The 26,135-nt window shown below is 48.8% G+C and overlaps 9 protein-coding genes across 9 annotated transcripts; 6 read left to right on the plus strand and 3 right to left on the minus strand.

Moving 5' to 3' along the window:
• Window positions 1-1,424: 1,424 nt before the first annotated feature.
• DFJ58DRAFT_696427 (uncharacterized protein) lies at window positions 1,425-2,755 on the plus strand (the record flags this gene model as incomplete). Its single annotated transcript, XM_041383477.1, has 4 exons — window positions 1,425-1,850; window positions 1,910-1,974; window positions 2,030-2,138; window positions 2,200-2,755. The coding sequence occupies 4 exons, from the start codon at window positions 1,425-1,427 to the stop codon at window positions 2,290-2,292; spliced, it is 693 nt and encodes a 230-aa protein (XP_041249456.1). The 3' UTR covers window positions 2,293-2,755.
• A 512-nt stretch (window positions 2,756-3,267) lies between these two features.
• Window positions 3,268-3,579, plus strand: DFJ58DRAFT_741760 (uncharacterized protein; the record flags this gene model as incomplete). The annotated part of the gene is made up of 1 exon (XM_041387158.1): window positions 3,268-3,579. A coding segment is annotated over exon 1 (300 nt), but the record flags the coding sequence as incomplete, so codon positions are not given.
• A 1,054-nt stretch (window positions 3,580-4,633) lies between these two features.
• Window positions 4,634-5,481, plus strand: DFJ58DRAFT_652009 (uncharacterized protein; the record flags this gene model as incomplete). The annotated part of the gene is made up of 4 exons (XM_041381651.1): window positions 4,634-5,050; window positions 5,113-5,177; window positions 5,232-5,346; window positions 5,392-5,481. The coding sequence occupies 4 exons, from the start codon at window positions 4,634-4,636 to the stop codon at window positions 5,479-5,481; spliced, it is 687 nt and encodes a 228-aa protein (XP_041249458.1).
• A 588-nt stretch (window positions 5,482-6,069) lies between these two features.
• On the minus strand, window positions 6,070-7,430 carry DFJ58DRAFT_435408 (uncharacterized protein). Its single transcript, XM_041380394.1, has 5 exons — window positions 7,298-7,430; window positions 7,182-7,247; window positions 6,805-7,127; window positions 6,241-6,739; window positions 6,070-6,189 (listed from the first exon to the last, which is right to left on the minus strand). The coding sequence occupies exons 2-5, from the start codon at window positions 7,212-7,214 to the stop codon at window positions 6,166-6,168; spliced, it is 879 nt and encodes a 292-aa protein (XP_041249459.1). The 5' UTR covers window positions 7,215-7,247; window positions 7,298-7,430; the 3' UTR covers window positions 6,070-6,165.
• A 2,110-nt stretch (window positions 7,431-9,540) lies between these two features.
• On the plus strand, window positions 9,541-10,576 carry DFJ58DRAFT_741762 (uncharacterized protein). Its single transcript, XM_041387159.1, has 4 exons — window positions 9,541-10,116; window positions 10,179-10,243; window positions 10,298-10,412; window positions 10,455-10,576. The coding sequence occupies exons 1-4, from the start codon at window positions 9,700-9,702 to the stop codon at window positions 10,545-10,547; spliced, it is 690 nt and encodes a 229-aa protein (XP_041249460.1). The 5' UTR covers window positions 9,541-9,699; the 3' UTR covers window positions 10,548-10,576.
• On the minus strand, window positions 10,472-11,846 carry DFJ58DRAFT_887471 (uncharacterized protein; the record flags this gene model as incomplete). Its single annotated transcript, XM_041394675.1, has 1 exon — window positions 10,472-11,846. The coding sequence occupies one exon, from the start codon at window positions 11,844-11,846 to the stop codon at window positions 10,806-10,808; it is 1,041 nt and encodes a 346-aa protein (XP_041249461.1). The 3' UTR covers window positions 10,472-10,805.
• A 1,181-nt stretch (window positions 11,847-13,027) lies between these two features.
• On the plus strand, window positions 13,028-13,934 carry DFJ58DRAFT_677134 (uncharacterized protein). Its single transcript, XM_041383135.1, has 4 exons — window positions 13,028-13,477; window positions 13,537-13,601; window positions 13,656-13,770; window positions 13,813-13,934. Exons 1-4 carry the CDS (start codon window positions 13,061-13,063, stop codon window positions 13,903-13,905), a joined length of 690 nt encoding a protein of 229 aa, XP_041249462.1. The 5' UTR covers window positions 13,028-13,060; the 3' UTR covers window positions 13,906-13,934.
• Window positions 13,935-16,369: 2,435 nt separating this feature from the next.
• On the plus strand, window positions 16,370-17,881 carry DFJ58DRAFT_910646 (uncharacterized protein; the record flags this gene model as incomplete). Its single annotated transcript, XM_041395196.1, has 4 exons — window positions 16,370-16,617; window positions 16,659-17,169; window positions 17,210-17,695; window positions 17,752-17,881. 3 exons carry the CDS (start codon window positions 16,370-16,372, stop codon window positions 17,648-17,650), a joined length of 1,200 nt encoding a protein of 399 aa, XP_041249463.1. The 3' UTR covers window positions 17,651-17,695; window positions 17,752-17,881.
• Window positions 17,882-24,242: 6,361 nt separating this feature from the next.
• Window positions 24,243-25,527, minus strand: DFJ58DRAFT_435597 (uncharacterized protein). Its single transcript, XM_041380395.1, has 2 exons — window positions 25,458-25,527; window positions 24,243-25,395 (listed from the first exon to the last, which is right to left on the minus strand). Exon 2 carries the CDS (start codon window positions 25,353-25,355, stop codon window positions 24,330-24,332), a length of 1,026 nt encoding a protein of 341 aa, XP_041249464.1. The 5' UTR covers window positions 25,356-25,395; window positions 25,458-25,527; the 3' UTR covers window positions 24,243-24,329.
• Window positions 25,528-26,135: the final 608 nt, after the last annotated feature.

Below are 26,135 nucleotides of genomic sequence, written 5' to 3' on the forward strand. Positions count from 1 at the left end.
AATAAAGAGCACACAGCCGCGAAGCCTGCTCATGGCCGCAAAACGAGTCAGAGTGTCTTGTTGTAGGTTGAGTAGACCGAGGTTCGGGGGCGCCTAGGCTGTCATCATCCACACAGTGCGCCATCGACAGTACTGAACTGTGAGACAGGAACATCGACGAAGTGGAGTGGAACGAGTGAGTTGTCAAACTCGCTGGTCACGAGTGCAGTAATATGATTGTGTATAGTATGCCGCGGCCGCAGACACGGCTCCGGTACTCCTCTGATATCTGGTCGAAGGGCACTTAACAAGCGTGCAGGATGGCGTTGGCGTGAATGGTATGGTTATTCGAGGCGCTGGTTGCTGCAGTGCATCACGATGTGTGGTGTATGCACGGTAGGTATGAGTGGAATCATGATCACGAGTGCCAATGCCCAGTGACGCGTGAATATCAATGCTCTGCGCCGCTCGGTCGTCAAAAGCGCGTCCTCTCAAGCTTTTCCCGTATTTCGAAGGTTTAGTATTGCGGCACTCCAAGTTCAGCAGTGGTGCATCCCCAACGAGGTGGTGCCGCCCGTAATGTGTCTATTCGCCGTCGTCGTCGAATCACAGGTAATAATATTCCCTGTCCATGTCAGTATTTGAGTTCTGTTAACACATGGCTGCGCATGTACCGGCGCCGCTGGTGCGACAACAACTCCACCGCGTATCTGCTGATGTGTGCGTCGCCAGTGATTCTACTAGCATCCTCGCTGACGAACTAGTGAGTCTGTCTCTGACAGAGCAGGAGATACTGCACTTACTCGCAGAGGGCAGAGGTATCACCCAGTATGGAGGTATTGGGGTGCTGGAGTCATGCGGAAGCTGTCGACGGATGTTTGCAGCGAGTGCGTTGCGGGCCCACTGCATCCCAAGGACCCAGTCTGCTCGGAGAGTTGAATGTTGTGTGTGTGTATTACTAAACAAGTCTGCATTTGTTAATGGAGAGCTAATACACTAAAAATGCAAGACGTTAACATGTCGAAGAGGCAGTGATGAGGAGAAGATCGAACCGACGAAACTGGACTCACACATGGGGGGGAGTAAGCATGCGGGGGAATGAGGATATGTTAAGACCGATATATACTGCTTGGTGACGGCCACGACATTAAGCTGAAACGAAGATGTTGAACAGGGTGTGCGTCAGCACTTATCATACTGGAATAGTGCGCTTCTACCGCACCAGTTAAAGTTGCCTTCAAATCAACTTCTATTCGGCTCCTTGTAGCACAGCCTCAACACAGCGTGTCAGAGTAACTCCAAATTGTCGGTGATACATATTCACACCGTCTTTGTCATTAACACTGTCTGACATGTGATAGAGGCTCGCCCTGGACGCCAAAACATGTTATAAATACCACGGAAATTGGAATCAACCAACCGCAAACTCGTCAACCAAGTGCAGCATGTATTACATCGCCGGCCTCACTAACACTGCTCTTCCATCATCCGCCCAAACCGTAGAAGGACTCGCCGTATTCACCGCCTTCCGATACCTCCAATATATCATATCCGGCATACGTGCAATCGCCCCAGTCGCTAACGCAGAATCAGGTAACATCCGCACCACTCCAACTTCTTTCATCGGCAAGATCATATACCTAATACATGATATCCCGTTCCTCATCCCACCCGTGACATACATCCTATGCGTCCCCTTCAATCGCCTCGTGCAGCCTGCGTGGATGCAGCGCATGAGCCTACCTAATACCTATTTCAAACACGAAAGTCAAGTAGGGCTGAGAGTCGCAGCATGCGCAGCGACCTTTGTGCTCCTCAGGTTCACTGGACGCACATTGACGCACCTCGGAAATCAGTGGCACCCGATCGGGGTACGTGCCATCCTTTTTTCATACGTGTATAAGACATAAAGCTCACTGCCCATCTCCAGAGACGCGAGAAGCCTAGAGTTGTGCAGACAGGCCCATACGCGGTGGTTCGTCACCCACTGTACATGTGAGCCTCTTGTGTCATCTGCTGGAATTGGGTTCTGACGTCCTCCTTATGACAGGAGCTTGCTCATCCAGGAGCTACTTTTTACGCTGATGTCCTGGTCTTATGCGCCGCTTGTAGGATTGGGTATTGTTGCTGGCGCGTTTGCTGTTAAGATGCCTATCGAGGTGAGTATCTCGTCCGAGTCTGTGTTGCTGTATACAGGGATTGACTGCCTTTTGTTTTTAGGAGGATCTTATCATGCAAGACCCTGCTATTGCTGCGGAATACCGTGCGTATATGCGGAGGGTGCCTTCGCGCGTTATTCCGTTCCTTTGGTGATATGTCGTGTAATCCGAAGATTATATAAATTTTTATTGTGGGATACCTGCGATCTTATGATACAACGACTTCCCTACTTCTGATGATCGCCCTCAAGTACATCAATTTGCAGGTCCTGTTGTGCCGAGTCTCAAGGTAGGCGTTACTCGACGCTGTGCATCTCGTTCCAAGTATTTGATTGTTATTTAGATATGGTTGGATCGCCTTTAATTTCGACGCTGAAACTCGTCAAGGTATCCAGGTTTGTGTTACTTTCCATAGTGGCCATTGAATATTGAGTAGCTCCGAGTCTGGGCCTTGCCATCATTCGACGCTCCTACTCACATTTGTATCTGACTTTAGATAGCATGGCATAACTTTGACGTAAATCTGCAGATGCGGCATGGGTGCGAAAAGCCAATCCCAAGCCTTTTGCGTACTAGCAGCTAATAGTGCTTTTCAAGGCATCCATGACTTAAAGAACACCGTGTATGATATGGGATTGGATGATACATATCCAAACCCATGTTATCCATGGTATCATTTAAGTTTTTTCAAGGAATTGGAGTGCGATTTGCAAAAGCTGGAGAACGCCGCTTTATTAAATGGCGGGAGACTTATCAAGGAGAGGGCGGTGTAAGGCTATGCGAGAGTTCGAAGGGAAATAATGATCGAGACGAGTACATCATCAGGAAATCGCCGAGGCGACGGTTTTTGTAGTTGTAGTTGGTAAGACCAGATCAAAAATTCACGCGATTATATGTAATGACAAAAGTAGACAAAATAATATATAAGATAAGCAAATTGGTAGCGAAGGATAAGATATGGCAAAAAATGTATAATTCTGATGAAAATAGGCAAGTGTACCAGCATTTCTCGACTGCATGGTCACCTATGGTCACCAGTGACCACTTGGGATCAAGAGGCTCGGCCCTATGGGATGCTTATGTAAGTCCGAAATTTTTTCAAAGTTCAACCTTAGAGTCTTCTTACTAGTTCCTTCTCTCAATGCTACCACCACCACTTAATTACTCTCCGAATCTCGAACTCTCACTCTTTTTGGCCTTCCCTCTTGGTCCCTCCCTCTTGGTCCCTCCCTCTTGGTCCCTCCCTTATGGTTCCTCCTCCTTGGTTCCTCCTCCCTGGTGGTCCCTCCTCCGCGGTTCCTCCTTGGTTCCTCCTTCGCGGACCCTCCTTCCTGGACCCTCCTTCCTGGACCCTCCTTTGCGGACCCTCCTTCGCGGACCCTCCTTTGTGGACCCTCCTCCCTCTTATACTCGTTTTTCTGTCTTTTGTAGTGTTATATTTGTATATATGTACTTACATCTTGTTTGTTTAATTACAAAATGAATTTTTTTTGGAATAAAATGTGTGTACAAAGGTCGAAAAATTAGCTTTTGTTTGAAGCCACCCAACATTATCAAACTTTGTCATGGCTGCCAAGTGTTGGCAACATTTGCCGGTTTGGTGAGAAATGGCAAGTAATTGCAGGTAGACTATCATGATTGTGCTTTTGGGAGTTTTCATCCAACTTACTCCGGGTATATAAAGCATTTTCTAGTGAACTATCATTTTGATAGATATTATACAAATTTTAAATCAGGTAAAGCTTGACAAAACTTTACCATTTTCACGTCACTTCCCTGATGCATAGTTTCCGAACATCGAACGGCTGACTCCAATATTGGCTTGCTTTCTTCATCAGGCTAGAGCGAAGTAAAAATAGCCGTCTGGTCGGCTATTGCCAGGGGGAGGCACCTTTGGTTGCGAGTTAAGTGTTGACAGGAGGATTCATCGCAGAGTGGTGAGTATTCTTGTAGGCCTGGGCGCATGGGGAGTTGACGTCTTGACTTCCGTCTTCGTTGTTTCGGTGGCGTGACGCCACCGAACGCGTTCTCCAGTCTCTTCGTATATGCTAGGCTATGTATGGACCGTAGTAGGGGTGACTGAGGAGACGACGAATTTGGAACGAGTTAACGTTCATATGTCCCTCTGAGCTCGGCGGTATGCTGGACTCGGTCAGTTGATTACACACAGGGCAAGTTGGTGAGTCCGTGCAGTGGTTGAAACAACGTCCATTTTGACATCTGGCATAGCTTCAACACAGCCCATCAAATGAGACTTTTTATGCAACTGTGTTTGTCATTCTCATCGTGTCATTTGCTATGTCACGATTCGTCATTGACACCGTCGTGACTCGTGAGGACCACGCTAGTCAGATGCGCGTCATAAAGGACTGGCAATACTTCCAACTTGAACTTGCCAAGTCAGTGGACTTGAAACCAGACGCAAAACAGCATATAAAACCATCACCCGAAAATCGGAAACAGCTCCAGACACTTAACTGATATCCAACTCCAGCATGTATTCCATCGCCAGCCTCACTATTCCGGTACCCCCACAAGTCGTGGAGGGACTGGCAGTATTAACCACTTTGCGGTTCTTTCAGTATGGGATCTCCCGTACTCGTGCGATCGCCCTAATCGCTAAAGCAGAATCAGGTGCCATTCGCTCAACCCCGACCACCTTCATCGGTAAGGCTGTGACCCCGATACACGCCCTCGCATCCTTCATCCCATCCGTGACATACGTTCTATGCGTCACCGGCAACCTATTCACGCAGCCTGCGTGGATGCAGCGCATGAGCCTACCTGATGACTACTTCCAACACGAGACCAAAGCCGTGCTGAGAATCGCAGCATGTGCATCGACCTTTGTGCTCCTCAGGTTCGTCGGACGCGCATTCACGCACCTTGGGAATCAGTGGCACGCGGTAGGGGTGCGTATCATTCTTACTATTTGAGTGTTGAGGATATGTGTAACTCGACTGCTCTTCACTAGAGACGGGAGAAGCCTAGAGTCGTGCAGACAGGTCCATATGCGGTGGTGCGTCATCCGTTATACACGTGGGTCTCATGTTGCATTATCTCGATCGAATTTGACGTTGATGTCGTCCTTAGGAACATGCTCATCCAGCAGGCGCTTTTTGCAGTGATGTTCTGGTCTTATGCGCCACTCGCGGGTCTTGGTATCGTTGCTGGCGCGTTCGCTGTCAAGATACCTATCGAGGCGAGTGTCTTGTTCTTGTGTACTCAGCAGTACTTATTTTATTTTTAGGAGGCTCTTATTATGGAGGATGCTGCCGTTGCCGCAGAATACCGTGCATACATGCAAAGAGTGCCTGCGCGAGTCATTCCATTCCTCTGGTGATGTGTTTTACTTGAATAATAATATGTCATAAATGCAACGCATCGAGTCGGAGGACTCATCATGATCTCGAAGGGAAAGCATTCTTATAATCAACTGGCGATAAAACGTGCTTAATCTACAAAAAATCCAGAATCTGTATGTAAGTAGTTGATGGGCAACAAACTAGTCTTGACCATGTCCGAATAATGGGTGAAGTGTACAGGCAGTAGGAAACCGCTGGCGAGCAAGCATAATATACCTAATATCACTCATCAGCCTCCTAATCCACAGGCCCAAGCTTTCAGCCAGTCTTGACAAAGGATACAAGAGGATGATGGTTCAGGATAGGACACCACCAAAGGACCATTAAAACTCATTGTTTCCTGAATCGTCCTGATTCTGAGGGTGCGTTGGCGCGACGACAATTTGGAAAGAAAGAACGTCGCAAGTTCTATTTTCATGTCCGTGCTGCTAAGCTTACATTCAGCAAGCCAGTGTGCGCTATGCGGAATGGGCAATGAAAAGGTCTGGAGACTTCGGAACGGAACACGCACCATCCATTCAGGCAGCTGGTATATTTTCCATCTATTGCCGGAGTGGCAGAGGCGATACGCGTGCCGATTGCTGTCGATCATTGTGTGTGTGATGGAGATGACATGAGATAGCGAAGCGAGGAAAGCCGCTCCATGGACGGTCAAGCAAAGACTACCAGATTTCGATCAATTTTGGCTGCAGAGCAATATTCAGTCGGTGACTATGGGCACGCGTGGAAATACGAACTGGCAAGCAACTTTCGTATGAAATCTGCGACTGAGCCAAGTGTACCCACGTGGAGCGCAGACGTGTTCGGTGGTGAATAATCTCTGCCTCGGAGAGATGCCGCACCTCCGTGAGTGAAGAGCTATGAATGGAACATAGTGCAGATCGATCCCAGTTGCCAGTGAGTAAGCTGCCGTCAAATAACGACCTGGGTAACCTGGGTGAACTCGTATTCATACCAGGAGTGGACGGCGCGGAAGCTCCCACTCCGCCCATCAGCTTGTGAAGAAGCAAAAGACCGTCAGAAGAAATGTGTTCATCGGAATTGTGTGCCATATCGTGCACGGTGAGGGTTCTAAATACCGCATCAAAGGATGTAATTTGCTCAGATGAGGACGATGATGGCGCGGCTGACGCATTCAGGAGCATTGTGACAACTGCGATTCCTATGTCACTTAGAGGTTTTCGGTCAAGGTAGAGAAAGACAGCTTCTTTGGTTCGCACGCCTTCGTTAGGTATCCTTGTAAACGCAACAGTAAGCCATGACTACAGGCGTTGAGCCAACCCCCGAACCACCGATCTCACATGTGCAAGCCCAGTACAGCGAGCTGCATAAAACATTTGAATGTGTCGGAGTGAGAGAATAAACAATGATCGGAGAGGATGATGAGGGAAGACATCGTCGACAAAAGCCAAACAGATCTCTCAACAAGTTCGGATTGCTCCTCCATAGCTATGGCTACCTTGGCAATGTGGTGAAGCTCCGAGATCTGTGTTGAAGTTGTTTTGGGCCATTGCTTGTCCATGAAGTCCAGAACGAAGTCTGAGATGACTTTGCAGTGATCAATGGAGATGTCAAAGGAGCTGTCCAACAAACTGAGAGCCATTCTCCCTAGAACCAGTGCAGCCTGAAGGCGGATGGCATAAGAATTCATAGCAAATACGAGAGGATCAGAACGAACAGGCAGCTGCTGAATTGCATGAACGAAGAACATTGTTGGGTAGAATTCCAAAAGGTGGCGTACGCCCTACGCATTTTGTCAACAAATATTCATATCTCGAAAAGTCGCTTTCCAACCTTAAGGCCATCCTCTGTATGTTGAGCAAACTGCTGTCCAGTAGGTTGAGTGTCCAATGTGTTGCGGAGGACGGAAGCTATGTCTGATGTTTGTGATGATAACAAACTTTGAGGTAAGCGCTAGCGCTGAGAACCTAGGATCCACAACACAAGAGAAAGCACATCCGCGCTGTTCAGAATTGGCAATCGCCGAGAGTGTGTAATATTGAAAACTTCGGCTAAACGACTCGAGATATCGGGATCTGGTACATGCAGACTCGCGTCAATAATTAGTCTCGGATGCACAGTATGACTCACATACCAGAAACCAATGAATACAAATTATGGAATCTGAAAACGTCAGACAGGGCGCAAATGGCAGATGTGGTGAAACGAATCGTTGCCAGTGAATCGGCTTCAGGGCGATTCAAGATTCCACTCAATTCTGACGCTCGAAAATCGACATCAGAATCGATGTGTGAATCGACGTGTTTGACTTCCTCTAATGTGACAACGATGTTGTTTTCATTATCTACCCGATCTGGTCATATCTATTATCAACTACAGTACAATCATAAACGCACCACGCCATAATGGGTTTTCACTGGGCTTGAGCTTGAGGCCTTGAGGGCCTCGTGGGTGTAAGGCTGTGAGAGAGTTCGAAGGATGAGACAAGATTGTGTCCGAATATCAAACGGTGACGAAGGGACCTCGGAAGGGTGCCAGTGCCAAACTCTAACGTTTAACATTGGTAGTCAGCCCCAGGGAAAACTGGACATGGCCAAAACGGTTGAGATCGAGCGGAATATGACGAATTTAGAAGCACAATATTTCAGTATAGGAGACTCGCTGTGGAGACAAATAGAATATTTCGCATCTGTTGCAATCTTCTCGAATGTCGTAGGATATGCTAAGAATATTGTTATCATATTTCAGCATATTTCAGTTCAGTTCGTGTGGTACGACAAAATCGGTTGCATTCGGGTGAATTATGCTATAATCTACTGATACAAACGCTTCGACCTGCGACCGGCAAATACGATACAGGATGATAATGATAGAACCAGCACAACAGTGAGAAGCAGGCAAACTCGACAGCAGCAAAAGAACAGGAGCGATGTGGACGGGCGAGGAATGAGACAAAGCGAGCACAGGCAGCAACCAGCAGGTAACGGCAAAAGAACAGGAGTAATGTGGACAGGCGAGGAGTGAGACAAGCAAGCACAGGCAATTGGGAAGCACCAGCAGGCAATGGCAAAAGAATAGGAATGATGTAGACAGGCGAGGAGCGGCAAGATAACGTGATGGGAGAGCATCCAGCAGCAAAAAAGGCATAGAGCAAGAGTGAGGGAGGTGAGTAGTACACTGAAGACAACAGGACGGAAAAAAATCATGAGGCGGAGCTACTGTCGACAATAAGCACCCTTCCCGCTCCTAGTAAACATGAATGATCACAAAATAAGAGTTCGAGAGCTGAAACTTACCAGCTAGCACTAAGTGGATCATAAGCCTGCAGAGACAATAAGTTAGTGCCATTTAAGAAAAGCAGTAACAACATGTATACCTGAATCCACGAGACACGCATATCTGTGGAATCAGTGGAGGAAGGCGGTGGCAGGACTCCTGGCTGTTGGGAAGATGGTGGTAAGAAGAAAAGGGGAAATGGACTTTGCCGAAATTCCCCAAACATTTTGTAAACTTTGGGGTGTTGGTAGTTTCAAAACTCACCCAAACTTTGTGATCACACGAGAATTCGAGTGGAGCTTTGCAGAGTAAGTAAGCTGTGTGATGTGTGAATGCAAAGTAGTGATCGAAAACACGCTCGACGACGTGACCAACACAATATTGCAAATGTAATGTTTTTGCCATGCGATGCGCAGACGATCGTGTCGTTGAAGATTATACAATATTATAGCATAAATTATATGTCTAAACAATATTTCACACTATCCTGGCCGTTTTGGCCATGTCCAGTTTTCCCTGGGAGTCAGCCTCGGCATCAATGCTTTCTTCATCAGGCTAGACTCTGAGCGAAGTAAAAATAGCCCTCTGGGGAGTATTCAAATTCTTGTAAACCTCCGCGCGAGTCTTCCAGTCTCTTCGTATATGCTATGCTATGTATGGACCGCAGTAGGGGTGGGTGACTCAGGAGACGATGGCATCGGCTTGGATCTGGCTACAGCTGGGATAGCTTCAACACAACCCATCAAATGAGACTTTTAATGGTTAACTGTGTTCATCAGCTACTTATCATATGGTGCATCGTGGGGATCGCGCCAGTCAGAAATGTGCCATAAAGCACTGGCAATACTACTTCCAACTTGCTAAGTCAGTGGACTTGAAACCAGACTTATTTAAAACAGATAAAAAACCATCAACTGGAAATCGGAAACAAAAACACTTCACTGATATCCAACTCCAGCATGTGTTCCATCGCTGGCCTCACTATTCCAGTACCTCCACAAGCCGTGGAAGTACTGGCAGTATTAACCACTTTACGGTCCTTGCAATATGGAATTTCCCGCACTCGTGCAAACGCCCTAATCGCTAAAGCAGAATCAGGTGCCATTCGCACAAGCCCAACCACCTTCATTGGCAAGGCTGTGACACCGATATATGCCCTCACATTCGTCATCCCATCCGTGACATATGTTCTGTGCGTCACCGGCGACCTGTTCACGCAGCCTGCATGGATGCAGCGCATGAGCCTACCTAATGATTACCTCCAACGCGAGACCAAAGTCGCGCTGAGAATTGCAGCATGTGCATCGACCTTTGTGCTCATCGGGTTCATGGGACGCGTATTCACCCACCTTGGGAACCAATGGCACCCGGCCGGGGTGCGTGCCATTCTTACTACTTGTGTGTTGAGGATGTGTCTAAGTCGACCGCTCCTCACTAGAGACGGGAGAAGTCCAGAGTCGTGCAGACAGGTCCATATGCGGTGGTGCGTCATCCGCTATACATGTGGGTCTCATGTTACATTATCTCGGTCGGATTTGATGTTGATATCCTCCTTAGGAACATGCTCATCCAACATGCGCTGTTTGCAGTGATGTTCTGGTCTTATGCGCCACTTGTGTGTCTTGGTATCGTTGCTGGCGCGTTCACTGTCAAGATACCTATCGAGGCAAGTGTCTTGTTCTTGTGTACTCAGCAGTACTTATTTTATTTTTAGGAGGCTCTTATTATGGAGGATGCTGCTGTTGCCGCAGAATACCGCGCATACATGCAAAGAGTGCCTGCGCGCGTCATTCCATTCCTCTGGTGATGTGCTTTACTTGAATAATAATATGTCATAAATGCAACGCGTCGAGTCGGAGGACTCGTCATGATTCCGAAGGGAAATATTTCTATAATCAACAACTTGTATAGTATACAAAAAATCCAGAATCTGTATGTCAGCAGTTGATAGGCAACAAACTAGTCTTGACCATGTCCGAATAATGGGTGAAGTGTACAAACAGTAGGAAACCGCTGGCGAGCAAGTATATACATCTAATAACTAGTCATCTCATAATACGACCCGTCAGGTTCCTAATCCACAGGCCCAAGCTTGCAGCCAATCTTGACAAAGGATACAAGAGGATGATGACCGTCCAGGATAGGACAGCGCCAAAGGACCATTAAAACTCATTGTTTCCCGAATCGTCCTGATTCCAAGTGTGCGTTGGCGCGACGACAATTTGGAAACAGAGAACGTCGAAACCTCTACTTTCATGTCCGTGCTGCTAAGCTCACATTCAGCAAGCCGGTGTGCGCTATGCGGAATGGGCAATGAAAAAGTCTGGAGACTTCTCAACGGAGCCCGCTCCATCCATTTAGGCAGCTGGTATATTTTCCATTGATTGCTAAAGTGACAGAGGCGGAGCACGTGCCGATTGCGTTCACCCATCGTGTATGTGATGGAGATGACATGAGATAGCGAAGCGAGGAAAGCCGCTCCATGGACGGTCTTGGTGAAGGATGACCATTCGCGAGTCATGCACTCGAAACCTGTTACCGTTAAGGTTTTTGGGTCGTACAGAGCTGGAGAACCTTCGTGGTTGTCCACACGGGATTTCGAAGCATAGAAAAGGCAGCCTGACAGAAGGCCCACATTCTCGAAGTCCACTGCGATGGAAGGTACAGCCAGCAGGACTGGGGCCAGGAGGCTGAGGTCCGGTCCAGGCGGCATTGATCCAAATGTGTTGGGATAAAGTCCTGTGAGAGAAGGTCCTGGGAGAGAGCCATTAAACCGTCCCAACCACATCCTGCGTATGTACTTCGTGTAGTCGAATTTAAATTGGTGGCCTTGCTGAGCGTATGCCTCCTGCATACGTAGAGCGTCCACGAACGCTGTCACGTTGTGGAATTGCGGGAGCAACACGGTGTGAAGGATTTCGGGCAGCACTGTTTTCCTGACCTCTTTAGAGACAAGACAGAGAGCGAGGGCGAATGAATATGGGTTTTTAGATCGGTATGGTTCAGTCTGGGAAAAACTGGGTTGTGCTGCATGTTTAAGGATGAGGAGGGCTAGCTCGACTGGAAGGTCACCAAACGGAAATGAAAGTTGAGTAGTAGGTTCCATGGTGGGCTAGTAACTGATGTAAAGTTGGTTTGCAGGAGCCCTTTAATACTCATCTCATAAACAATGTCCACTGTGGCATCATTCACAGCGGTGGAAACGCACCTAGTGGGACCAAAAACTGTCACTCGGTAGTCCACAGCAGGGTTATTGTTCCTTCTAGGTCGCATAATGTGCTCTTGCTTGGGACCACTGGCAAAAGGTGTCGCTCAGTGGTCCACGGCAGAGTTATCGGCGTTCACCTGGTCTCTTCCAGACTCAGAGTGCATCCAGGACCTGTCCGAAGTGTCATTGACTCATGACACAACTCTTACATTTGCAAAGTTGAGTCGCCCATTTCACTGCTACTTGAGCGACGAGGACTTTGGAGTTTAACTGGATGTTATTGTGACTTGAAAGCATGAGATTTGTATGATCGAGGGTTGGCAGTCCTGCTAGTCGAGTTCGAGTTGAAATCATGAATAGCCTCCGAGGACCGAGAGTGAACTAATGCGCTCGCGGCAGTCCCCTGGAATGGTCCACAACCGCACCCGCACCTCTTCATGTAGTCTCACACCAAGTCCCTCCATTCTATGCTCTCTCCTTGCGCTGCAAAGCTTGTAATGTATAGTCTGATAATAGTCCGAGTCTTAGATGTGAAAAGTAACGCTTCGTCGTTCCTGTGTCACGCTGTTACGGTGGTGATGATGTCACATATGAACTTCAGTTTCGCAAACCTTCTGTCTTCGTCGTTTCGGTGGTGTGACGTTACCGAACGTGTTCTCCGGTCTTTTCGTTTACAGATGGGTCTTATTTGGGGTGGCTGAGGAGACGACGAAGTTGGAACTTTCGGATGGAGTTTATCCCTTTGAGCTCGGTATGCTGGACAGTTTTGATTGCACTCAAGGCAAGTTGGTGAGTCCGTGCAGACCGATACTATTTCACGTCCATTTTGATATCGGCTTGGATCTGACTATCTTGCATAGCTTCAACACAGCCCACTTTCTGTGCCACATCCGTGTTTGTCATTCTCATCATGCATCATTTCAAGTTGTCATTCGCTATTGCCACGGTTTGTCATTGACACCGCCGTCGTCAGGACCACGCCTGTCAGAGGCGCGTCATCATGATAAAGCACTGGCAATACTTCCAACTTACCAGGTCAGTGGACTTGAAACCGGACACCAAACAGGATATAAAACCATCAGCCGAAAATCGGAAACAACTCCAACTCCAGCATGTATTCCATTGCCGGCGTCACTATTCCAGTACCCCCACAAGCCGTAGAGGGACTGGCAGTATTAACCACTTTACGGTTGTTTCAATATGCAATTTTCCGCACTCGTGCGATCGCCCCAATCGCCAAAGCAGACTCAGGTGCCATTCGCACAAGCCCAACCACCTTCATTGGTAGGGCCGTGACCCCGATACACGGCCTCGCGTTCTCCGTCCCGTCCGTGACATACGTTCTATGCGTCACTGGCAACTTGTTCACGCAGCCTGCGTGGATGCAGCGCATGAGCCTACCTAACGACTACTTCCAACACGAGACTCAAGTGGTGCTGAGAATCGCGGCATGTGCATTGAGCTTTGTGCTCGTCAGGTTTTTTGGACGCGCATTGACACACCTTGGGAACCAGTGGCACACGATTGGGGTGCGTGCCATTCTCACTAGTGTGTTGAGGATATGTGTAAGTTGACTGCTCCTCACTAGAGACGGGAGAAGCCTAGAGTCGTGCAGACAGGTCCATATGCGGTGGTGCGTCATCCGCTATACACGTGGGTCTCATGTTACATTATCTCAGTCGGATTTGACGTTGATGTCGTCCTTAGGAACGTGCTCATCCAGCAGGCGGTTTTTGCGGTGGTGTTCTGGTCTTATGCGCCACTTGTGGGTCTTGGTATCATTGCTAGCGCGTTCGCTGTCAAGATACCTATCGAGGCGAGTGTCTTGTTCTTGTGTACTCAGCAGTTCTTATTTTATTTGTAGGAGGCTCTTATTATGGAGGATGCTGCTGTTGCCGCAGAATACCGTGCATACATGCAAAGAGTGCCTGCGCGTGTCATTCCATTCGTCTGGTGATGTGTTTTACTTGAATAAGAATATGTCATAAATGCAACGCGTCGAGTCGGAGGACTCATCATGATTCCGAAGGGAAAGTATTTCTATAATCAACAACTTACATTGTATACAAAAAATCCAGAATCCGTATGTAAGTAGTTGATAGGCAACAAACTAGTCTTGACCATGTCCGAATAATGGGTGAAGTGTACAAACAGTAGGAAACCGCTGGCGAGCAAGCATATGCATCTAATAACTACTCATCTCATAACACTACTCATCAGCTTCCGGCTAATCCACAGGCCCAAGCTTGGAGCCAATCTTGACAAAGGATACAAGAGGATGATGGTCCAGGATAGGACAACGCCAAAGCACCATTAAAACTCATTGTTTCCCCAATCGTCCTTATTCCCAGCGTGCGTTGGCGCGACGACAATTTGGAAACAGAGAACGTCGAAACCTCTACTTTCATGTCCGTGCTCCTAAGCTCACATTCAGCGAGATGGTGTGCGCTATGCGGAATGGGCAATGAAAAAGTCTGGAGACTTCTGAACGGAGCCCGCTCCATCCAGTTAGGCAGCTGGTATATTTTCCATTGATTGCTAAAGTGGCAGTGGCGGACCACGTGCCGATTGTGTTCGCCATTTGTGTATGTGATGGAGATGACATGAGATAGCGAAGCGAGGAAAGCCGCTCCATGGACGGAATTGGTCAAGGATGACCATTCGGGAGTCCTGCACTCAAAACCTGTTACTGTTAAGGTTTTTGGGTCGTACAGAGCTGGAGAACCTTCGTGGTTGTCCACACGGGATTTCGAAGCATAGAAAAGGCAGCCTGACAGAAGGCCCACATTCTCAAAGTCCACTGCGATGGAAGGTGCAGCCAGCAGGACTGGGGCCGGGAAGCTGAGGTCCGGTCCAGGCGGCATTGGTCCAAATGCGTTGGGATAAAGTCCTGGGAGAGAAGGTCCTGGGAGAGAGCCATTAAACCGTCCCAACCACATCCTGCGTATGTACTTCGTGTAGTCGAATTTAAATTGATGATCTTGCTGAGCGTATGCCTGCTGCATACGTAGAGTGTCCACGAACGCTGTCACGTTGTGGATTTGCGGGAGTAACACGGTGTGAAGAATTTCGGGCAGCACTGTTTTCCTGACATCTTTAGAGAGAAGACAGAGAGCGAGGGCGAATGAATATGGGTTTTTAGATTTGTATGGTTCAGTTTGGGAAAAACTGGGTTGCGCCGCATGTTTAAGGATGAGGAGGGCCAGCTCGACTGGAAGGTCACCAAACGGAAATGAAAGTTGAGTAGCAGGATCCATGATGGGCGAGTAATGATGGGCGAGTAACTAATGTAAAGTTGGTTTGCAGGAGCCCTTTAATACTCACCTCATCAACAATGTCCACCGCGGCGTCATCCACAGCAGTGAAAACACATTGTGTGCATAGTGGGACCAAAAGATGTCACGCGGTAGTCCACAGCGGAGTTATTGTTCCCTCCAGGTCGCATAATGAATGTGCTCTTGCTTGGGACCACAAGATGTCGCTTGGTAGTCCACAGCAGAGTTATTAGTCCGTGTAGGTTACAAAGTACTTCTGGATTACAGTTATCATGCACATATGGCATCTACCTGGGTTCTTCCAGATTCGGCGTGCATCCAGGTTCTGTCAACGTCATCGACTCGGAACACAACTCTTACATTTTCCGAGTTAAGCACTGCTACTTGAGCGGGGAGGACTTTGGAGCTTAACTGAATGTTATTGAAAGCGTGATATTCGTATGATCAAAGGGTAACAAAAAGGGGTGAGCATGGAACCTGAATGCGATGCAAAACCCGCCACAAAGTAATAGTGCAGCCGATGCATGAATTTTGGTCATGCCTACAGCTAGATACTCTGTGGATCATAATCCGTGGTTGATAACGTTGATATCTGGTGAATTATACAATACTATAATAAGAATCAGATCAAAATCAAAATGAGAGAAAAGAAAACTGAGACGCACTACTATCAGGAAGCCCGACTGTGTTCTTTGAATATTGTATCAACATTCACTGAAAAAAAGACAAAATAGCCCTGTCGTATTACCGTAGAAATAGAGTCAATTTATCGCTCGAGGCCGTGTCGTTGAGTTTAGGGAGGCGATATGCAATTGCACGAGCAGCTGAGCAAGAGCAAATTTAAACCCCGCTGCGAACCTTTGCTAAATCTGTTCCCAGTGAAAACTGGTTCTTACCGGAGATGCTCGTAGGTGTCGTGGTGTGAATTAGCTCTGTTGTATTCGTATTTTGTACTAGTAGTTACAAGCAATATGATATGAACCGCTCATAGGGAATGCAAGGGAGGGTAGACCAGATGTGATGATGATCGGTGGTGTGGTAACTGTAATGATGCAATGATTATATAATCCGTAAGTTCCGAGTGGAGCCAGATGGAGCATAACTATATATAATATTAATATTGCGAGCGTGAATCATTTATCAATCATGGCGACCAATAACTTACCTGTTGAGCTGTGGCTCGTTGTTTTTTCTTTCACCGAAGTCCTTGAATTTTCCTTGAATGACCTAGCTGCACTGTGCCGGGTGTGCATTGGCTTCCATCATGCAGTAGTTGACTCTCTGTATGAGTCCATCACGGTCGACAAGTCTGATGTCTGCACTACCCTTGCAGAGCGTCCCCATCTTGCAGAGAAAGTCAAATCATTCATCTTTACATATCCAACTATTACAGGGTATAAAGGTCCTGAGGTGCACCTGGATAATTTCACATTAGCCCTCAAAAATATGACCTCCCTCTCGACACTCAAGCTTATTCATTCCCAAAGCACTACTCATCTGTCCTTCGACACTGTGACGCCAAACTTCTCGTTTTTCATTGCACCTATGATGTCGACCGCCAATTGCTATCCTTCTTAAACAAGCAGGATAACATCCGTGATCTTGCTATTATTGGCGATCCAATACTAGATCAAGATACTTTCTTCGAGCTCCCGGAAATACTTTCTCCCACATCTCTGCCACATCTAACAGAAATCTCTGCTTCCCTCTCTTTTTTACGCGTCCTTGTCCCTGGGCGCCCGGTTCAAACTGTGCGGTTCAAGAGCTACCATGCACATTTTCAGTCCTCGAAATGGGGTCTCGATGATATTGTCAGCCACTCCACGGTGCCTGTCAGGCATGTGGGACTTGATCTCACGATTTGGCCCTTGTCAGTACTACACGAGCCTCGCGCACTACTTCCAAAGCATGTCGAGGAAATCACACTGACGGGTTTTGCTACTGGGGTCAGCAAAACACATTTTTATTGTATTAACTGCCACACAGCGCCCATTTACAATTGGGGGACTCAGAATTTGGGATTGGGAATATGATGTACATCTCATACTGGCAAGCACACCGAGTTTGAAAAGGCTGACATTCTGGATGGAGGGAGAGCGAGAAGACGCACGCGTATGGGCTCGACTTCTCTTCCAGGAGTTCCATGATAAGCTGTCCCATCTTGAGCAGGTCTCATGTGTGATTGCTGGACCAGACATGTCAACATCGTTCGACTTCTTTGAGGAAAAGCCGGGTTGCCTCCTGATTGGGCCTCATGAGGATAATCAAACTCGGGGCCATCGAGCCGCGAATGACATTCGGGAGCTCATGCCATTTCCTATCTTTTGTTGTCGGACTGGCGAGAAGGACCTTTGCGATCGAAAGGTAGGGAAGACCCTCCAGCTTGATCGCAGGGACATAGAGACATTCAGGCCCAGGGATGGATGAGAACGAGGGCAAAGTACCCAGAATGGCCCTGGCCCTGAACCAATGGTAAGTTGGTCCAACTGATCATTCTATGTGCTCATTGACTCATTGTAAATTTGAAGTGTGTATGCCTATCTTCGACCCCATGGAGGACACCTTTCAAATTGTACTACGTTGTCTGACTATCCTCTCAATTAAACATGCCAAGTCCCGTGAGTGGGGGACTTTGCTTGCCTAAAAACACGACACCTCTTTCCTGAGTGTAGACCGATTCAGTTGAAATTGATAACTCGTGTGCGTGAAACGGCGATGGGGGATGTTCTTGTTGAATGTTCATAACATTTTCGCAATATGTTCCGAAACGCTGTGCAATAATTTACTGGCCCAGGACTCGGATCACGGTCGATGGGAAAGCAAGTTTAGGCGCGGGGACTGTATATATGCTTATTTTGTATGCGGAGGTGACAAGCTATGTATGATAAGTCCCTGGAATTCAATGCGCTCACGACGGTTGACGGGACCACTTGGCACTCAGCGCACGAACTAGGTTCAACCGCTGGCTCTTTTCTGCGACAAACCAAAATCAGGAAGCTACCAAGTATTCGGGGTCCGCTCTACACCACCTACTACCGGTGGATTATACTTAGAATCAGATCTAAATCGAAATGAGAGAAAAGAAGACTGGGACGCACTACTATCAGGAGGCCCGACTGTGTTCTTTGAATATTGTAACATTCACTGGGAAAAAAGACAAAATAGCCCTGTCGGGTTAGCGTAGAAATAAAGTCAATTTGAGGCTTGAGACCGTGTCGTTGAGTTTAGCCTTGGTAGGGAGGCGGCATGCAATTGCACGAAGCAAATTTAAACTCCGCTGCGAACATCTGCAGCTAATTTTTGGACAACATGCACAGGCTCAGCCGCTCGAGCCTGCTACAACAACACCCCTTCAATTGAAGTTACAGTCCCCTTCAATTGTATCGATATGAACAATATCAATCGAACATGAATTGCGTGAAACATGTGATGATGAATGAGGCTGCTGACTAGGACACATGAGCAGGCATCCAGAAAGATAAATTTAGATCCTTTACCAACGTTCTACAGTACTGTCTTCCGTGCTTCCCCAGCACTAATAGAGCTGCTGCCGGCCATGTGTGCTTGGGGTGTGTGCCTTAGACTCTAGTCCCTGATACCCAACGTGCCGGCATGTACAGCAACCAGACAGGCGCCTACTTATCCTTCAACTGAATTCCACAACCGTTCCGCGAGTCTTCCATAGATTGAAGTATTTACTCATCCATCTAATATCAATCAAGCTTCACACTCTTCATCACTCGAAAGCTTGATCGTTTCGCAACCGAAGTCTTGTCTCAACTTACGAGCAGGGATTCAAATCTTCGTATGTCGTCCCTTGAGTCAGAGATGACTATCGCCCAAATAATTTCTAACCGCACCTTTGAACCCAACTAGTACCTTCAATTAGTCCATTCCATCACACTCATATCACAGCCTTCGTTAATGAGTGACGATCGATGTCAGCATCATGTACTATATCTCTTATCCCTCTCTCACCCTCTGACCTCATTGACAGTCCTTCCATCGTTTGAAGGAACATGGGCCAGGTTGTCCCAAGTGATTGTTAAGGGTGCTCAATATAACTCCCCTGAACGTCAGCCCCACCCGAAATGTTTGGAAGGGACCCGGATTGATCTCCTCAAATACATCCATGAATTACTGGACGACCCAGAGAAGAACCAACTCATTTGGCTGCATGGTACGGCTGGAGTCGGAAAGTCTGCCGTTGCGTTCACAGTAGCTGAAAAGATGAGAGGTCTAAAAGTGACACAGCAGACGAATGTCGAAAAGCGGTTAGCGGGAACGTTCTTTTTCTCGCGAAAGCACACCAAACGCTGCACGACTGGATATTTTTTTGCAACGCTTGTCTACCAGCTTGCCAACAATTTTCCAAACATTCGAAAGGATGTGAACAGAGTCATCCGCGACGATCCCGCTCTACTAGACCCCGACACGCCTCTCTGTGACCAGATGGAGGCTCTCTTTCTCCAACCTCTTCGGTGGCTTCGTTCCAGACTGCGCGGGTGTGCGCCTTTGACGTTTGTTATCGATGCGCTTGATGAATGCACATCCGAACCCGAGCTTGTCGATCTCATCATTTCCCTTGCACAGGCTCTTCGTGACCCTGATCTTCCCGTGACCCACATTCTGCTCACAAGTCGCTCGGAATCGCATATTAGCAAAATCTTTCAGAACGACGCGGTGCGCTCGTTTGTGTGCGAAATACCAGTGAAAACTTCTGGGGAGGGCATTGGGACCATTATTTCGCTAGACGGCGCCGATGTCGATAATGACATTTATATTTTCTTGCGGCATTCTTTCAGAGAGCTAGGAAATCGCCATCCCGACTTCCCGCAGCCATCGAGGAATCAACTTGCACAGTTGGCGAGCCGCGCTGGCAGACGTTTTATTGTGGCGTCTACAATGGTGAAGTTTATTACCGACGATGAAAACAAGGATCCCCGTGATCGGTTACAACTGATGCTTGAGCTGACGAGCGAGCTACTAGCGGGAACGGACGTGTACAAGTTATACGACTGTATCCTCTCCACGTGTGCCAACCCCAAGCGGGCATACCTGCACTTGTCTATTGTCGCTGCACTTGCGGACCCTCTACCGCTGTCACAAATCTCGAAATTGCTTGGCCCCGGTCAGGGCTATGATGCCGAGAAAACTCTGATACAGTTACGGTCTGTCATGGATATTCCTACTGACAACACACTTCCCGTGAATATATATCACTCATCCGTTCGCGACTACGTTTCCGACCCCTCAAACTGCAGCCTCCCTGACGCGCATAATACGTCACCAGCCCACTCCCTACTCGCTGATTCCTCTCTTCGCTTGATGATGAAAGAGATTCCAGAAAGTACGGCCCTCTTGGATGAGCTCTCAGCACTGAAGAAGCAGAACCGAGCCATGCAAGCTGAAGACCCCCATAGATTAAAAGACTCATTATCCTTCCTCGTTCAGCCACCAGAGCCACTGTCTGTTCTTATTGGCATGCTATGGCTTCGGGGTGATCACAAGTCAGATGTACAATCTTTCCTAGAGACCGTGGACGGGTGGGCCTGGCTGCAGACCCAAAATGGGAGAGACTGGTTGCAGACTCAGGGAGGACAAGATTGGCTGCAAACCCCGGGAGGACGGGGTTGGCTGCAGATCCAGGCAGGACGAGACTGGCTGCAGGTCCAGGCAGGACGAGACTGGCTGCAGGTCCAGGCAGGACGAGACTGGTTGCAGACTCAGGGCGGACGAGATTGGCTGCGGACCCAGGGAGGACGAGACTGGTTGCAGACTCCGGGAGGACGAGACTGGTTGCAGACCCAGGGAGGACAAGATTGGCTGCAGACCCTTGGAGAACAAGACTGGTTGCAAACTCAGGGAGGACGAGATTGGCTGCAGACTCAGGCAGGACGAGATTGGCTGCAGATCCAGGAAGACTTCCTGCAGATACTGGAAGAACTAAACTTGCTGCTGTCACTGGGAGAAACATACTGGCTGCCGACACAGGGAGAACGAGACTTGCTGCAGGCCCAACCTGAGGCAGGACGAGATTCACTGCACGCCCAGGCTGAGGTAGAAGTAGACTTGCTGCAGACCCAGCCTGAGGTAGAACTAGACTCGCAGCAGACCCAGCCTGAGGCAGGACGAGACTCGCTGCAGACCCAGCCTGAGGTAGAAGTAGACTCGCAGCAGACCCAGCCTGAGGCAGGACGAGACTCACTGCAGGCCCAGCCTGAGTTAGAAGTAGGCTCGCAGCAGACCCAGCCTGAGGCAGGACGAGACTCGCTGCAGACCCAGCCTGAGGCAGGGGAAGACTCGTCACAGATCCATGCAGGATATAACTGGCTGCAGGCACAGGCAGGACGATACTGGCTGCAGACCGAAGGTACACTAGAATGGCTCCAGACCCAGAGAGGTAGAGACTGGCTCCAGACCGGTTTAGGACGAAACTGGCTCGGGACCCAGGGAGGGAAATTGGCTGCGACCCCAGTGGGCGAGACTGGATACAACCAAGGGAGGAGAGACTGGCTCGGACCAGGGAGGAAGACTGGCTACAACCCGAGTGTACAGGACTGGCTGCAGACCCCAGGTGGGCGAGACTGGATGCAAACCGAGGGAGGGAGAGACTGGCTCGGGACACAGGGAGGGAAGAACTGGTCGCAGACCTGGGGCATGCAAGGACTGGATGCAGACCCCAGGTGGACGAGACTGGATGCAAACCAAGGGAGGGAGAGACTGGCTCGGGACACAGGGAGGGAAAGACTGGTCGCAGACCTGGGGCATGCAAGACTGGATGCAGACCCCAGGTGGACGAGACTGGATGCAAACCGAAGGAGGGAGAGACTGGCTCGGGACCCAGGGAGGGAAAGACTGGTCGCAGACCCGGGGCATGCAAGACTGGATGCAGACCCCAGGTGGACGAGACTGGATGCAAACCGAGGGAGGGAGAGACTGGCTCGGGACACAGGGAGGGAAAGACTGGTCGCAGACCCAGGGCATGCAAGACTGGATGCAGACCCCAGGTGGACGAGTCTGGATGCAAACCAAGGGAGGGAGAGACTGGCTCGGGACACAGGGAGGGAAAGACTGGTCGCAGACCCAGGGCATGCAAGACTGGATGCAGACCTCAGGTGGACGAGTCTGGATGCAAACCAAGGGAGGGAGAGACTGGCTCGGGACACAGGGAGGGAAAGACTGGTCGCAGACCCGGGGCATGCAAGACTGGATGCAGACCCCAGGTGGGCGAGACTGGATGCAAACCAAGGGAGGAAGAGACTGGCTCGGGACACAGGGAGGGCTAGACTGGCTCAAGACCCCGGGCGGGCGAGACTGGCTTTGGACCCCAGGCGGGCGAGATTGGCTGCAGACGCCCGATGGCCAAGCGTGGCAATCCACTCCTGCGGCGTCTGTCTGGGTGACTATGGAAGAATTCTCAAGTACGTTGGAAGCAATCAGCGAGTATATCGTTGTCCCAGAATTGCCTTTACTACCGACCTTCCAAGTAGTCCAGCAGTTCAAAAGTTTGCCGGATTTCTTGATGTTTCCGATGTTCCTGGCGTTGATGCCCCAGAATCATTTCACCTCTGCATTGTCCGAAGTTCCTGACAGAGAAATCATCCGTGCTATGAATGCGTTTACAACTTTTGCAAACGAGGCACAGGAACGGAGTCAATCAGCTTCCGACGCTTTCAAGTACGCATGTCAAAACTGGGTTGTTCATCTGTCGCGTACTCCAAATCCATGGGATGACACGCTCAACCGTATATTTCATGCTTTCTGGAATTGTCACCTCCTTTCCTGGCTCGAACGTCAGTGGTGTTTGAAGGGTCTGCGGTCTTGCCTTGATATTTTATCAAAGGGGCAGAAACTTGCAAAGGTATGCATTTTCCCAACGAGTTACCCACTCAAAAAGCTGATATAGGCTTGTTTCAGATTCGTTTTGTTTCATCTTATGACACCCCTTGTAATTCTCTCGTGCTCATCGTTAACGCGCAGCCTGATGAAGGGTTGTCAGCCATCGGTCCCGATATCCGACACTCGACAACAGAAGCTTCGCACGCATCCACCACTGGAATGATGAGCGGACCGTCAACTCCCACAACTACTCTTCCCACAGAACAGCTCCTTGTGGCCCTACACACGGAACCCGTTCCTACTGATACTTGCCCAATGAAACCAATCTTGCGGCATCCTCCTACTTCGCCTCTTGCACCATCCCTGCCACCCGTCTCTTCTGCGGGACCCGACACCGCTGTATTCCATGTTCGCACATCCAGAAAGCGCAAGTTGGATGAACTTCAAATCAATAGCGACAGCCCACACCCATCAAAACGTCGGAAATGAGTCGAGCAGCATTTACGGCGCAATTGGGACGCCGGATAGCATATAGTTCGCCGCTTGTTCTTAAAACCTCTGAGGCATCTGCGAACATTTTACTTGATTCCAACCTCTATCGAGAGTTCTCTCGAGCTTCTTGAGTAGCGACACGTTCTAAAAGCTTTCCACGAGAACATGACTGTACTTAGTTTGATGATTGTGTAGTGAAGTATCTTCGCGTTTACATGTTTTATGTTCTGTATTGATCTACGGTGCTGGTGCTGGTTAATGTTATAGTTTTATACCAGCAGAACACTTCGTTCTTCAAGCAATTCCAACATGACCTCCGACCGTTACGACTTGTGTCCTATCATTGCGAAGGGAAAGTATTCTAACTTATAATCAACCGATAAAAGGTGTTTCAAATACAAAATCTGTATGTAAGTAGTTGATAGGCAACAATCTAGTCTCGACCATGTCCGAATAAGGGGGAAGTTGTAGCGTTCCTAAAAGCCTCTATCACAACAAGGCATCATTTCTCCATAGTTTCATTCCTTCTCATATATTCTTTAGTGTTCCTGACTCTGCAGTATTTCAACCGTTCGTTAACTACTGATAGAAGTAGTTGATCCTTCCCCCTCCCGAATAGATTTAGTTCGGACAGTTCTCTTCGTTCGAAACCTAAGCTTATTCTCCAAGTCAACTCTTATCGTGTGTAACACTTTCTAAGTGCCGCAGAAGCGTACAAGCAGCAGGAAACCACTAGCGCCGAGCAAGCATATGTATCTCATAACACTACTCGTCAGCTTCCCAATCCACAGGCCCAAGCTTTCAGCCAATCTTGACAAAGGATACAAGAAGGATTGGACACCGCCAAAGGACCATGATTCGATGGAGAACGCGTCACTTGCTGAATCATCCTCATTCCCCTAAGTGTGCGTGGGGGCGACGACAGTTTGGAAACAGAGAACGTCAAAAGCTCTACTTTCATGTCCTTGCCGCTAAGCTCGCATTCAACAAGCGGGTGTGCGCTATGCGGAATGGGCAATGAAAAGGTCTGGAGACTGCTGAGCGGAGCACGCGCCATCCAATCAGGCAGCTTGTGGTAGATTTTTGATCCATTGCCACAGTGGCAGAGGCCACGCGTGTGCCGAGTGCTATCAGGTATTGTATGTGTGATGGAAATGACGTGAGATATGGAAGCGAGGAAAGCCGCTCCATGGACGGTCTTGGTGTAGGACGACCATTGGCGAGTCATGGACTCAGAACCGGTTACCATCAAAGTTTTTGGGCCGTCCAGAGCTGGAGAACCTTCGTGGTTGTTCGCGCGGGATTTCCCGGCATGGAAAAGGCAGCCCGACAGAAGGTTCAGATTCTCAAAGTCGACTGCAATAGATGGTGCAGCCAACAAGACGGGGGCCAGGGGACTGAGGTCCGGCCCAGGTTGCATTGGTCCAAATCCGTCGAGCGAAAGTCCTCGGAGAGAGCCGCGAAACTGGCCCATCCACATCCTGCGCACGTACTTCGTGTAGTCGAATTTAAATTGATGGTCTTGCTGAGCGTATGCCTGCTGCATACGTAGAGCATCCGCGAACGCTGTCACATTGTGTAATTGCGGGAGCAACACGGTGTGAAGAATTTCGGGCAGCACCATTTTCCTGACCTCTTTAGAGACAAGACAGAGAGCGAGGGCGAATGAATATGGGTTTTTAGATTTGTATGGTTCAGTCTGGGAAAAACTGGGTTGTGCCGCATGTTTAAGGATGAGGAGGGCCAGCTCGACTGGAAGGTCACCAAACGGAAATGAAAGTTGAGTAGCAGGTTCCATGATGGGTGAGTAACTGATGTAAAGTTGGTTTGCAGGAGCCCTTTAATACTCATCTCATAAACAATGTCCACTGTGGCATCATTCACAGCGGTGGAAACGCACAGTGGGACCAAAAGCTGTCACTCGGTAGTCCACAGCAGGGTTATTGTTCCTTCTAGGTCGCATAATGTGCTCTTGCTTGGGACCACTGGCAAAAGGTGTCGCTCAGTGGTCCACGGCAGAGTAATCGGCATTCACCTGGTCTCTTCCAGACTCAGACTGCATCCAGGTCCTGTCTGAAGTGTCATTGACTCATGACACAACTCTTACATTTGCAAAGTTGAGTCGCCCATTTCACTGCTACTTGAGCAATGAGGACTTTGGAGTTTAACTGGATGTTAATATTGTGACTTGAAAGCATGAGATTTGTATGATCGAGGGTTGGCAGCCCTGCTAGTCGAGTTCGAGTTGAAATCATCAATAGCCTCCGGGATTACTAATGGCGCTCGCGGCAGTCCCCTGGAATGGTCCACAACCGCACCCCCACGCCTGCCGCAGTTCTTTGTGAATTTTAGCCCGAAATGACACCAGAACAGAAACAATTGCGAAAACGAAGATGTCCTTCTCTTACAAATACCCGTTTTCAGCTATGATGACTATGGGAACGACGGTGACTAATGCTTGCATGCCAGTGGTGAGCTTTTGCAGTGCTTTCGCTCTATATAAGTATAGCGGTGATGTTGATTTGAATTTTGTTAGGTCAGCCCAGTGCCTTGACACTAGCACGGCCGCGCACAGTAT

This window comes from Suillus subalutaceus (assembly GCF_016647625.1).
Source record: "Suillus subalutaceus strain FC151 chromosome Unknown DFJ58scaffold_7, whole genome shotgun sequence".
Lineage (NCBI taxonomy): Eukaryota > Fungi > Basidiomycota > Agaricomycetes > Boletales > Suillaceae > Suillus > Suillus subalutaceus.